This window comes from Micropterus dolomieu, linkage group LG04 (genome assembly GCF_021292245.1).
Source record: "Micropterus dolomieu isolate WLL.071019.BEF.003 ecotype Adirondacks linkage group LG04, ASM2129224v1, whole genome shotgun sequence".
Lineage (NCBI taxonomy): Eukaryota > Metazoa > Chordata > Actinopteri > Centrarchiformes > Centrarchidae > Micropterus > Micropterus dolomieu.
Genome location: NC_060153.1, coordinates 6,181,639 through 6,194,552, shown reverse-complemented (window position 1 = coordinate 6,194,552; position 12,914 = coordinate 6,181,639). Strand labels below are relative to the sequence as shown.

Genomic DNA, 12,914 nt, shown 5'->3' with positions numbered 1-12,914 from the left:
TCTCATGTTTTTAATTTGTGACTGTACATTATTTGGCTTTTTATTGATTCGGGTTCATACATTTGTTTGTGTTTTTTGTTGTCTGAATTGGCCTGCTGTAACACTGCAATCTATTTGTCCAAAGTAGTCAGATGTTTGATCTATTTACCATGAGTATGTGTATTATAATCGCGTGTGTGCCTCCTCCCAGCCCGGTCTCCCACAGCTAGAGGGAGACAGTGCTTTCTTGTGGGACGCCTTGGCTGCTCAGAGGACCGTCTTTGCCGACATGTCCTTGTTTGTGCGTTTTAATCAGCGATTGGAGAATAACAGGTAGCCTTGTCCGTCCGCCCCTCGCACCCATATACACCCAGGAGGGAAGAGGGAGAAGCATTAAAGCAGAATAAACCCTCTTTTTGACGCTGTGTTTTTTTTGTTTTGTTGTTGTTGCGGGGCGCCGACAGAAGAAGCAGTCAGCAGGCGTTAACAGCCGGGTGGAGGCGCAACGTGTTTGCACTGAGTGTCACCGCAGTCGGGCTTTGTATTTATACGAACCAGCCTGATTTAATGGGGCTGCCGTCAGCCCTCCTCGCCGCCTCTGGACACCTGATCGCCGTGATTCACGCTTGAATTTAGACCCACTGAAGACGACATTGTGGATATGGAATGGTGCATGCCGCTGGGCCAAGTTTTCAGCCTCTGAGAAACACCGGAATCATGGACAGTCACCCGCTGTAAGTGCATTAAAAAAAGCAGTGTGTGTTAGCGTGTGTGTTGACGTTTCCCAGCGGCTGCTTGACTGATGGTGCCGCATTGACAGAGACAGCGGGCAGCCGGTGTGGCTGCTCACTGACCGCGGGGGGGTCACTGATACCCGGGGACTGATACCGAGCCTGGATGTGTTATAATGTTATGATTTGTTGTTACAGCGCAGGTGTTTTGTTTATGGCAGAGGGGATATATGTGTTAAGTGCCATGTGTGTGTGTGGGTGGGTGTTTGTGTCAGAAAACAAGGGGCCACGTGATTTTGCCGTGAGCAGTATAATTAGATTAAGGGTTGGATGTTTTGTTATAAAAGAGAGAGGGGCCATTTGTGTGTGCTGATTACAGTGGTGGAAAGCCTTAAAGTAAGTACATTTACATTGTTGAGGTACTTGTACTAAATGTGAGTAATACCATGTTTTATGCTTATACTTAAGCACATTTCAGAGGTAAATATTGTACTCCTCCACATTTATTTGACAGCCATATTCGACATACAGAATATATGATCATCTTATAAAGTGCAGAGCCATCAGTATCTTCCAACCCCTAAAAATATCAAATGATTCACAAAATGCTGCTTAGATTAGGGGAAATTCCAAAAATTTAATACAAATCTGTAACAAAACAAAAAACTTTGTCCTTTTTAAAATTTCCTCTCAGGACTTCTCCGATTTATCATGTGAACCAGAACACTTCTGGTTGCAAACAACTGGACTTAAGTACAGAACTGTAAATAAAATAATTCAAATCAGCTCCACCTCAACCAGCTACAACAGTAAATGTTACATGATACATCAGTAATAAAATAATTCATAATAATACTAGTCTGTCACTGGTAATTTTTCTGCAGAATAACTACTTTCATTTTGATACTAAGTATATTTTGCTGATAATATGAACTATATGTAATACTCAAGTAGGATTGAGGTTTGAATGGCTTGCACTTGTAACCGAGTATTTTTACATTAAAGTATTGGTACTTTCACTCAAGAAAAGGATCTGAATACTTCTTCAGTCAGTTAATTAGTTGTAGTTTGAAGTGCTGAATTCAAATTTTCGCTTAGTTGCCATTTGATTAGGTCAAGGCTGGTTTATCTTGCCAAAAGACCCAGATTCACTGTGTGTCAATTGGTTTAGGTAATTTGATTAATTCCAAATTTGTTATGGAGCTACAGTACAGAATCAACTATGAGAAGCCTTGCATTATATGCTAATGTTGTGGCCCTGTCTTTCAGAAGTTCATCTGAAGACCTTAATAGGTACATTGAGCTCACATGATGCACGTTCCTAAAGAAAGTTGTTGTTTTAATAAAATCACCTCAAACCAATTGACACACATAAAAGCTAAGCCCAGGTGGTATTATTCCAGCATAGTGGTAGTGGTTGGGTTGGGCTGTTACTTAATGGTAGCTTGGAAGCAAAAGGGTACACATAACTGCTCACAGAGGTTGGGAGGTAGTGTCAGTAGGGTCCAGTTTTGGTACACCTGACTAAAACTAATGCAGTGTCATGCAACAGTCCTGCAATAAATCCTACCTTTGTGAAGGTTATGTTGAAACTGTTTCAGAGAGGTGTTGATTCAACTTCATGATCATTTTGGAGGCAGTAGTTTGTGGTTCTGTTGAACTGTACTGCATCATACTGATAGTTTTTTTTTTAGTATTAGTTACATCGAACTTACTCTTGTTCTTATATCTAATCTTCTACACCTTAGTACAGTGGATGTGTTATTTGTGGTTCTTACAGCAATGAAAATATTACAGTACAACAGCAATATTTCTCTCCAACTACTCTGCATAGTCCACATAACGCACTGTCAACAGTTTTTGGGGGACTATGTCTTTAATAGAAAGGATTGTATTCAAGAAACCTCTTCTTTTTTTTTTTGTAATTTGGGTGAATCGACCCTTTAACTGTGACATAACTAAATCACAGTTGCAAATTGTGCTAGAGTGCTGACTCATAGGTTTCATGTAGGAGCAGCATTTGTCATATACTAATCAATCATGTCCCTGTCAAACTGTGACCTTCATGTAATGTGTATGTGCTTGCCGTTGATTGTAATGATTTTTGTGTATGCCTCCCTTAAAAAACAGTTTTGTACTGGTGCACCTTTCAGTTTTATCTCTGTACAGCTGACAAATGCTGCTAGTTGACATTCAGCCTGTTGGAATGCACCCCAGTTGAAGCAGCTTTGGTAATTTATATAAATTAGGCTGTTATGCAGACAGTGCTCTTTTATTTTATTTTTTTATGTCATGGTCATAGAAAGTACTTGTTTCTGATTGGCTGGCAGGTGTCCATGACACCTCAAACAAAGATCCAGTCAACACATTAAAGGGTGTGTTCAAACAAATAAAGAAAACTCACGTTATTACATACAGTAGCTTTTTGTGGTTTGATTTTTTTTTTTCATTGTATTTTAGTGGAGACAGAAATCTCAGGACCATGAGAGAAAAATGAAAAAATATAGTTTCCCCGTGTTAGAGCACAGCTTCTCATTCTGTAGAACGTGGCCATCGCATATGAACGATAATGCACTCTGAGATGACCTGTTATGGAAAATAACAACTATATTTGTATATCAGGTAGGGCTGGCCGATATGGCCAAAAATGTTATCACAATAAAAAATTATTGATATTGATAATCATCACAATAAATGTTAAATCATTATTTCTTTTAAGTTTAAAGGCTGATTTTTGCTCCTGAGTGAAAGTTGAAGAAACCAGATGGTTAATTGGGGTTTTAAACTATTCTTTATGGTGAGAAAAAATTCACAAACCTCAGGTAGAAAATTCAAAGTAATTATGATAAAATCGTTTTTCAACAAATCAGATGAATAAAATTAAGTAAAGTCCTTTTTCAGTCCCTTTTCCTCAAAAAAAATAAAGATCTTAATAGAAAAATTAAGTGCTAATTTGTTTGTGATTCAAATGAATTAAATCAAACATTTGTTATGTTGTTATTGAGAAATATTATATTGTGATAATTATCATTATTTTATTGCCTAGCCGTGGACACCTTGTTGTGTAATTTCACTTACTTACCAACCTCCTGTATGTAAAAGAGAAGATACATTATGATCTAGCCAGGCACAATTACTTAATTATTCTGTTTGTTTGTTTGCTTCATGAATCTGTCACCTGTCCCTCTCAGGTGCACTAGACTTTGTCCACACACTCTGGACAAAGAAGATGGAGTCGAGCGGCAAGGTCCTGTCACTCTCAACCCCCGGCACATGAGGAAGGCGTTCAAAGTCATGAACGAGCTGCGCAGGTGATGCAGTTCTTTGTTTTTTTTCATCATTCACAAAGTACCACCAATTTAAAATTTAATTTTAATCTCTCGCCTCTCATTCTCTTAACATTCCCATACAGCCAGAGCTTGTTGTGTGATGTGACCATAGTGGCGGAAGATGTAGAGATCTCTGCTCACAGGGTGGTTCTGGCTGCTGGGAGTCCCTACTTCCACGCTATGTTCACAGGTGAGGCCTCTCTTCCATCCATGCTGCTGGACGTCCATCTTTGCATCTTTGCACCCTGTGTTTCAAGTGTCTGTTTTTATGAGTTTGTTATGTCCTGTGCGGTAATGGATGTCTGAACACGTGTGTGTACCCACAGGTGAGATGGCAGAGAGCAGGGCGAAGCGAGTGAGGATAAAGGAGATGGACGGTTGGACTCTGGGATTGCTGGTAGACTACATCTACACAGCGGAGATACAGGTCACAGAGGATAACGTGCAGGTAAACCCACACACGTTTATACTCACATAAATGCATTATCTGAATACCTATATCCTGTTGTTTCATTGTGCAGACTCGCACTGGTCAATGGAAACACATCAATTTCTGTTTTAAGTTTAATTATCTAAGGGCTAAATTACAGTATTAGGCAGTGAAACTGAAACTGGATAACATATAAATCTGTGTTGCAAAAGTCTGATTACTTTTAAACCCTGGTTGACATGGATTTGGTCTGTAATCAAAATTCTCCATCAGCCCCTCCAAATGCCTGATTGAACCTCTTTAAAGATACCGCCTTTCTGACCGCCCTATGAAATGAAACTGGCTATTTTTCCATAGCTACACATCTATAGATTGATCCTTAACTGTTTTATGTCCTTCCTCAACAACCTGTTAACGATGAAGAAATGACGCCTAATGAATGAAATAACAGTCGACCTTGACAGCAAGTCTTCAGTAAACAAAACTTGACTGCAAATAACAGTGAGTTTTATTCCCCCTAGTGACATTACATTTATCACTACCAATAACTGTGTATTACCAAGTAGGAGAGGGTACATTACTTTCCAAAATGATAGTACTTTTCCTGCCCAAGGTTTTTTTTTCATTTCAGCAGAGGTGTTGCTGGGTTATACTTACTAGATTAAGCTGAAAATGGGAATCTGTTGTCACGTTCAAATGTTTGACATTAAGCAAATTAGCCTTGCTTGGAAAGTGTAAAATATTAAAACTAAACTAATATGAATTTTAGAGTTCTTGCTACTGTTATTTACAGTTTTGTTTAGAAACACAGACCTTGTACTATAATAATACACATATTATACATACTCAACAGCAGCTGCAGCTTCAAGTGGAGCAGTATAGTTTCTCACTCAAGGAAACTGTAACAGTGACATGCAGCTGATTGTTTGGGTGATTAAACCTGTGATCAGCTGACATAAAGATAGTGTTTCTACACACTGCCCCTTTTAATATCTGTGTGTGTGTGTGTTTGACAGGCATTGCTGCCTGCAGCAAGCCTACTCCAGCTGAATGAGGTGAAAAAGGCTTGTTGTGAGTTCCTGAGCTCTCAGCTTCATCCATCCAACTGTCTGGGAATACGAGCCTTCGCTGACCTACACGCCTGCTCTCAGCTCCTCACACAGGCGAACAGCTACGCAGGTTTGTATGTGTGCAAAACTCAATTATTTTGTTTGTGTGTGTCTGTGTGCTGTGAACACCTCTTATTGCTCTGCCGAAATGGGTTTCTATATGTCCTGGAGGATGTGTGACCGTATAGATGAGATGGAATGAGAACAGGTTTAATTAATGAAAATGTTGAGAAACACAATTGTGAAGAAAAATAAAGGCTGTGTTCACCTGCGGTTCGAGAGTAGTTTTTGTTTATTTGATGTTTATGCTGACAGAGCAACATTTCACTGAGGTGGTTGGGAGTGAAGAGTTCCTCAATTTGGGCATGGAGCAAGTGTCTAGCCTGATCGCCAGCGACAAGCTCGCCATCCCCACAGAGGAGAAGGTACACACACATTCATCCTGCTCAGTATATTCAGGTAGGACAGCACGACCAGATTTTTGCACCTGATGTGATCAAAGTGTGTACTTTATTGTGTAGGTTTTTGAGGCAGTGATAGCTTGGGTCAACCATGACAAAGACGTCCGGCAGGAACATTTGGCTCACCTGATGGAACATGTTCGCCTGCCGCTTCTTACGAGAGAGTACCTGGTGCAGGTATGAGTGCTTGTTGAAGCAAATTTGTGCTCTCTTAAATTAAATGGGGCTGTTGCTCTTGTCACTGTTGCTCTGATAAATCTGAGGAAGCATTGGCCCCAAATTTTAAATCAGGTGATCTCCAAACCTGGTAAGTAAATAAGGTTTGGTGTGAAATGCTTGGATACCATCTCCAAATCTACCGCAGAATGTGCATTGTGTATTAAAAATGCACTATTATTGACTTTTGAAAAAAGAAAGAATGAGGTAAAAGAAGAGAAGAAAGAAAATTTTAATTATGCTCCTTTTGTTACTGATACAAGGAAGCTCAACCTTTCTGTTAATTCGACATCAACAGTGGATTTTGCAGTTGCTTTCCTCTCACAGACAACAGGTTATTGTGTTGTTAACTCATTTGCTCTCATTGCTAACAAAACTTCTGTGTTACTTAGATTTTTGTCTTTCATGATGCAGCTTATGATGCTGATGTTTGATCATTTTACATGAGTCTTTATGGTGGCCAAAGTTGGGCCATCTAGTATTTAATCCTATTTTGGAAAACATGAAGCACACTACCATTTCTACAATTTCAACACCAATGCACCTCCACTGGATGTTCTGAACTTATAAAACCATTTATTCTCTTTGTGCTATTAACGTTGTTCGGGTGTTACAAATCATTAGATTTGTCAGTAGACCAGTACAATAAATAAATATTATTTTTAAAGTGTATTTTTCTTTGATTTTAGATTTACGGTTTCCTCAGCCTCTTTGTCACAATATACTGTAGCACTTTGTAAATCCAGTTGCCTGATTGGTTCCTCTCTCACTCTTTGGTTGGGTTAGCGGGTAGAGGAGGAGTCTCTGATTAAGAATAGCAGTGCCTGTAAAGACTACCTGATTGAAGCCATGAAGTACCACTTGCTGCCAGCTGACCAGAGAGCTCTGATGAAAACTGCACGCACACGCATAAGGACTCCAGCCTGCTGTCCTAAGGTACTACACAGCCTCTACTGAGTTATGAAGACTTACTCTTAGGTAATAAGAAAGTTTATATTAAATTCTTCATGTAATGGCGCTGATGTTTCTGGTTTGTTTAGGTGATGGTTGTGGTTGGAGGCCAGGCTCCCAAGGCCATACGCAGTGTTGAATGTTATGACTTTGAGGAGCAGCGATGGTACCAGGTGGCTGAGCTCCCGACCAGGAGGTGCAGAGCAGGTAGGAAACCCTCAGTAACAATAAACTTAATCACAATGAAGTGGCTGGAAGAACGCAAAGTTGGGTCCATCAGAGGAGCTGAAGGCCAGACTTATACCTTCACCTACTCCCAAAATCACCAAACTAATGGTGCATGCAGGTGGTCCTCATCAACTTGTGAATATTAAGTTAACAAAATGAAGTTTATTTGCAGGACCTCGCCCAAAAACAACCAAATAAGTGTAAATACCACTTGTAAACTAGACAGGTTTTGTTTTACATTACCAGTGTTATTGGCAAATGGCGTACAATGTTAATATTTAATATACTATATCCATGTATGTGTTGGTGTTCAGGCCTTCTAGTGAGTTTTCCATTTGTCTAGTTCAAGTGATATATTTTACAGCAACTGATGAATATGAATGCCTCGTATGGCGTGGCTCATGTGAGATTTCAAAAAACTAAAGGATACCGAGGGTTGCAAAGAGTACACGGTCCCCCAGATTCAGGCTAAAGAAGGCTGTATTTTTCATTAGTGTATGAAAAGGGAACAGAGGTTGTCGAGTCATTATGATGTATTCAGTTTAGAAGTACAGACAACGCTACAGACTGTGGTAACTTCTGTCTTTTTTGACATGTTGGTACGCTTTAAAGTCATATTTTGGCTTTGAGAGTCAATCTATTTATGACCAGAATTCATATTCCGAGGCATTCTTGTTTGGTTTCAGTATATTGCATATTTAAAGATGATCTGTGTATTGTTGCAAACAGCATCAATCCTTTACCATGCCCCCTGGTGGCATGTTTCCGATTATCTTCCAACACATACACCCACAGATAGGCCTCACTGCGAGAATGCATGGAGGAAAACAAGTTCGTTATTTTGTTACATCAGCAGAAATGTGGTGGAAGAATGCTCAGACCTTTTACTTAAGTAAAAGTAGTATAAAATCAGTGATGCATTAACCCAAACTACTTTGAATGCCTGGTAGCTTAATCCATAATAATACATCATCATTTATTAGTTGAGTGATGATTAGTTTATAATTTGTGTTAATAATCTGAATCTGTAAAGTAACTGCTAACTAATGTTAAACGTCAAATAAAATTAGTGGAATAAATGTACAATATAGAAAAGAAGTAGTATAAAGAAGCAAAAATGGAAACACAAGCACCTCCAAAATGCAGTGAAGTATAATACTTTCAACAAGAGTACAAGTAGACACTAAAAACAATATAGGTGACTGCTTTGTACAAAAGGAAATAATAGTTAAGGGTTTTCTTTTTTACTAGATGATGATCAAAAGAAAGTGTAACCATGACCGAAGACGACCCCCTTTATCACTTGTCCACTCTGAGGCTGCTTGAATATTCACCCTCGCTAGACCAGAGGTGTGAAGTCTTTTTGTAGATATTTTTGTTTAGCTCTCAGTGTATTTCCTCTGACGTTGCCTCCAGGTGTGGTGTACGTTGGTGGGTGTGTCTATGCGGTTGGTGGTTTCAACGGTTCGCTGCGTGTGCGGACGGTCGACTGTTACGACCCGATGATGGACCGCTGGACGAGTGTGAGCAGCATGCAAGACCGTCGATCAACGCTTGGGGCTGCTGTGCTCAATGGACTCCTGTACGCTGTGGGGGGCTTTGACGGCAGCACAGGTACAGTTCTGTTGGTGTGACGTTAAAAATGTTTTAATTGTCTGGATCAGTGGTGCCAAGACACTGCATCCCTACAGGCTTTTTATTTTTGATGCACGTTCTGTGTGTCTTTGCAGGTCTGTCGACAATCGAGGCATATAACGCTAAGACAGACGAGTGGTTCCATGTGTTGCCCATGAGTACCCGACGAAGCAGTGTAGGAGTGGGTGTTGTCAATGGTGAGTACAGTTCCCAGTTCAGTTTTACTGTCTGCATTTAGGCTGCACAACACCTTATAAACCATACAATAGTCCTGCAATGAATACAGCTTTTGGCTTGAAGCCCTTGATACAATAATGCATTATTGTACTCTTTTAGTGATTGCTATAAAACACAGGAAAACAGCATTAACAAAGTGATAACAAGATACTAGACCTTAATCAACACAGAATTTCAAGCATGCAAATTTTAGAGAGGGGCTTTACAGGAAGAAGAAAAATGGGAAAAGAGAGATAGAAGGGATACAAAAGACAACATGTAAAACAAAGAGAAATAAGTGTATATCTCCCAAAGTAAACGTTCTGTGGATGTGGCTGTGGGATGCTAAATTGCATCAAAACCTTTCAGCGTTTTGAGCTTTACAAAAGTTGTATTTCCTGCTTGGCTACCAAATAGTGTTTTTAATGTGTTTTTTATTATTTTGTCCACCCCATGTCTCCCTCATTCTAAGTTATGAACTACATGCATTTCTTGTGTTCTTTGTATTTCAGGGATCTTGTATGCAGTTGGAGGTTATGATGGTGCAACCAGGCAATGTCTGAGTACAGTAGAGGCGTACAACCCTAAAAGCAACACGTGGAGCTACATCGCAGAGATGGGCACGAGACGCAGCGGAGCAGGTGAGAGCGTGTGTGTTTTTGTTCTTAAATTTGAATACATTCCGTTTTTTAAACTTCAAGCCGACAGACTGACAGACAGATTTATCCATCAAAACAACTCACATCCTATAAGACATAATTATGATAATCTGTTGATTTAAAAAAAAAATAAGACTAGTAGTAAAAGGGGTTGCATATTGAGCTATAGGGAATTTCATGACAATACAGAGGTGGTAACCATCTTGTAAAACGCTTTTTTGTACAATGTCCTCCACAGGTGTGGGTGTGTTAAAAGGTTTACTGTATGCTGTGGGGGGTCATGATGGTCCATTGGTACGGAAGAGCTGTGAAGTTTATGACCCTGCCTCTAACAGCTGGCGACAGGTAGCTGACATGAACATGTGTCGACGCAACGCGGGTAAGGAAGACGTCTGTCCACCAAGACAACCCAGGGTCTCTTGTGAGACGTCCATTTATCATCATTCTGTGTGTGGGTTTGCGTTTTTAGGTGTGTGTGCTGTAAATAACGTACTCTATGTGGTGGGAGGAGACGATGGCAGCTGCAATTTAGCCTCTGTGGAGTTCTACAATCCAAACTCAGACAAGTGGACTCTACTGCCTACCTGCATGAGCACAGGACGCAGTTATGCAGGTGTGTAGGCAACACGTGAACATGCGTGCTCAAAAGTGTGCACGTACAATGCTGCTAACTTATATAACTTATTTTGCATCAACCGCAGTAAGAGGTAACTTTTGAAAAAGGTTGAACTTATCTTTGGAAGTTTAATATTTTTTTTTTATCAGCCTTTAGGAGATGTTTTTTCTTTTACATATTGTGAACAGTTTCATCAGATGTAATGCATAATAACAGTGGAACACATTCACTGCATTGCGTTGAACACCAATCTGATTGTATTATATAGGATTTTACATACATTTGCCTAACCCAGGAATCATGTAATGTGGTATCAGTAAATTGAACACAGCATACTCATGTTTAGATGAGGCAACAGTTGTACAGTTTGTTCTCTACTTAAAAGTAAATTTTTGTATTTGTATAGATATTTAATTTAATTCTGATTCATTTTGATTTACTCTGTCCTTTTTGTACCTATTGAATGTGGGCTGTTTCACGTAATTTACCCCAGGGATCAATTAAGTGTTAATTTAAAAAAGACAGTATCATATCAAGAACAATGATGTGCAGTTCTATTTTTAGCACTGGTATTCCTACTATTGGTACTCGCAACAGTAACTATGGCGGACAAAACACATTAAGATTTTATAATTAATTCTTTATATTATATTCATCATGTTATGAAAATGATAGCGATGCACTATCCTAATATTTGTTGTTGTTTTTTAAACCACAGGTGTGACTGTGATCGATAAGCCCTTATGACTGCTCTTGACACCTGCCACTGATATGGAGCAGAATATATTCTCCTGCTGAATACTGATCTTGGATCTGTCTATAATGCCAATGCTTTGATGTTGGGCAGCATTAGCACAGGTGCTGACAAAGATGAAGAAAATGACAAGATTGTTGTTGTTGGGGATGATGAAGATGAAGATTTTTGCACTTACCTGATTGGGGGAGCTGTAACAAAGGGGTGGGGTGGTCAAACCCGTGTTTTAACCCCCTCCTGGCAGGAGTGCTGCGGGCGACTGGACGACCAAGTTTGAGGCACCACTGTACCGCTGCAGTGTCATTAAAACGCTACTGATATGAAGCTACTATAACTGCAAAGTTACTTTAACATTAGTAATGTTAACATGAACTAGCTCTGAGAGAGACCACTGATCTAATCTATGGGAGAGAAAAGACCATTTGGGACTGAAATCTTTGTTTCTCCTTTGTTTTTTATCCTCCTGAAACGTGTGTCCGTGTCTGAGTGTGTGTGTGTGTGTGTGAGAGAGCGTGTGCTTGCATTTAAAAGTGCTCCTTTGCCTCCACATGACAGTATGTGTTTGTGTGCATTTGAGTCTCTGTGTGGTGGTATGACGCCGCATGAATGCGCTCTGTCTGACCTCTGACCTTTTACAGTGTTGCAGTAAAGGTCAAGAGTGCCTGAATGTCAAATTACACCCCTGATTCCCTCTTCTTCTTCTCCTTTGTCACGTCTCGAGTACTGTTACCATACAGAGCGCAGCTGGACTCGGCGCCGCTGTTCTGGGATAAAGAAATACATTTGAAAGCTGACTCTAGATCGGTGATGACGTGTCGGTTGCGTTAGCCCGCATGAATTGAGAACAGCCACGTGAGAAGCAGTTGCAGAAAATGTACATTTCTTCTAAAAAAACTGACTTTTCACTGGAATACAACTCTTCTGGTAAAGGAGAAGCCTCATTCATGTTGCCAAAAACATTGACAGACAGAGATGCTGTTTGAGAAAACAAAAACAAAAATTCTGTTGGATGTATCAGTGCTTTACTGTCTTTGCTGTGGTTGCAACCACTAATGACACAAACAGCCTGAGCCCACTGCATGGCCCTCATCTCTATCCTTCAACAGTACCCTTCTCTCCCTTGGTGTAGCAACCCTATTTACTACTGCGCACCCTGACGTACTATGAATGTGCCAATTTCAATATGTCTCTTTGTTTCTGTCTCTCTTTACTACTTTACTAATCTGTTCTCTCTGTCTGGAAAGTGACCAAACCTACTCTTGATTTTCTTTTCCTTCACCCTCTTTCTCTTCCCTCTCTTCCTATATTGAAATTACTATAATAGTAACTGGTATCGCTGTTTCTTGTCAGTGTATTGAGGAATGTCATGTAGGCTAATGACTTTGACAATGTTTAATTACTTGTTTTATATTATCATTAATAAATATGCTTCTTGTATTTAAAGCTGTGAAATGATATAATCTGTTTTTAAAACTTTGCCAAATCAGTAAAATATTGAAATGGAACGTGCTTTGTGTGATATTTCAATTACAGTACTGTGTTTAATCTATTACAATTTCATATGTGTCGGGTATTGAACGTTAATACGTTTTTTTTTTTT

General features: G+C 39.7%; 1 protein-coding gene across 1 annotated transcript; it reads left to right on the top strand.

Moving 5' to 3' along the window:
• Positions 1-223: 223 nt before the first annotated feature.
• On the top strand, positions 224-12,819 carry klhl2 (kelch-like family member 2). Its single transcript, XM_046048044.1, has 15 exons — positions 224-713; positions 3,902-4,021; positions 4,123-4,229; positions 4,366-4,487; positions 5,486-5,648; positions 5,894-6,003; positions 6,100-6,216; positions 7,042-7,191; positions 7,296-7,413; positions 8,851-9,048; positions 9,165-9,266; positions 9,798-9,926; positions 10,183-10,323; positions 10,414-10,557; positions 11,279-12,819. Exons 1-15 carry the CDS (start codon positions 646-648, stop codon positions 11,305-11,307), a joined length of 1,818 nt encoding a protein of 605 aa, XP_045904000.1. The 5' UTR covers positions 224-645; the 3' UTR covers positions 11,308-12,819.
• The last annotated feature ends 95 nt before the right edge of the window (positions 12,820-12,914 follow it).

What these genes read in the sequence shown, in the direction of transcription:
- klhl2 (XM_046048044.1), top strand. Translation starts at nt 646, where the DNA reads ATGGTGCATGCCGCTGGGCCAAGTTTTCAGCCTCTGAGAAACACCGGA. An exon ending in ACAGGCGAACAGCTACGCAG is followed by an intron (nt 5,649 to 5,893) that starts GTTTGTATGTGT and finishes TTATGCTGACAG; the next exon opens with AGCAACATTTCACTGAGGTG. An exon ending in CACGAGACGCAGCGGAGCAG is followed by an intron (nt 9,927 to 10,182) that starts GTGAGAGCGTGT and finishes TGTCCTCCACAG; the next exon opens with GTGTGGGTGTGTTAAAAGGT.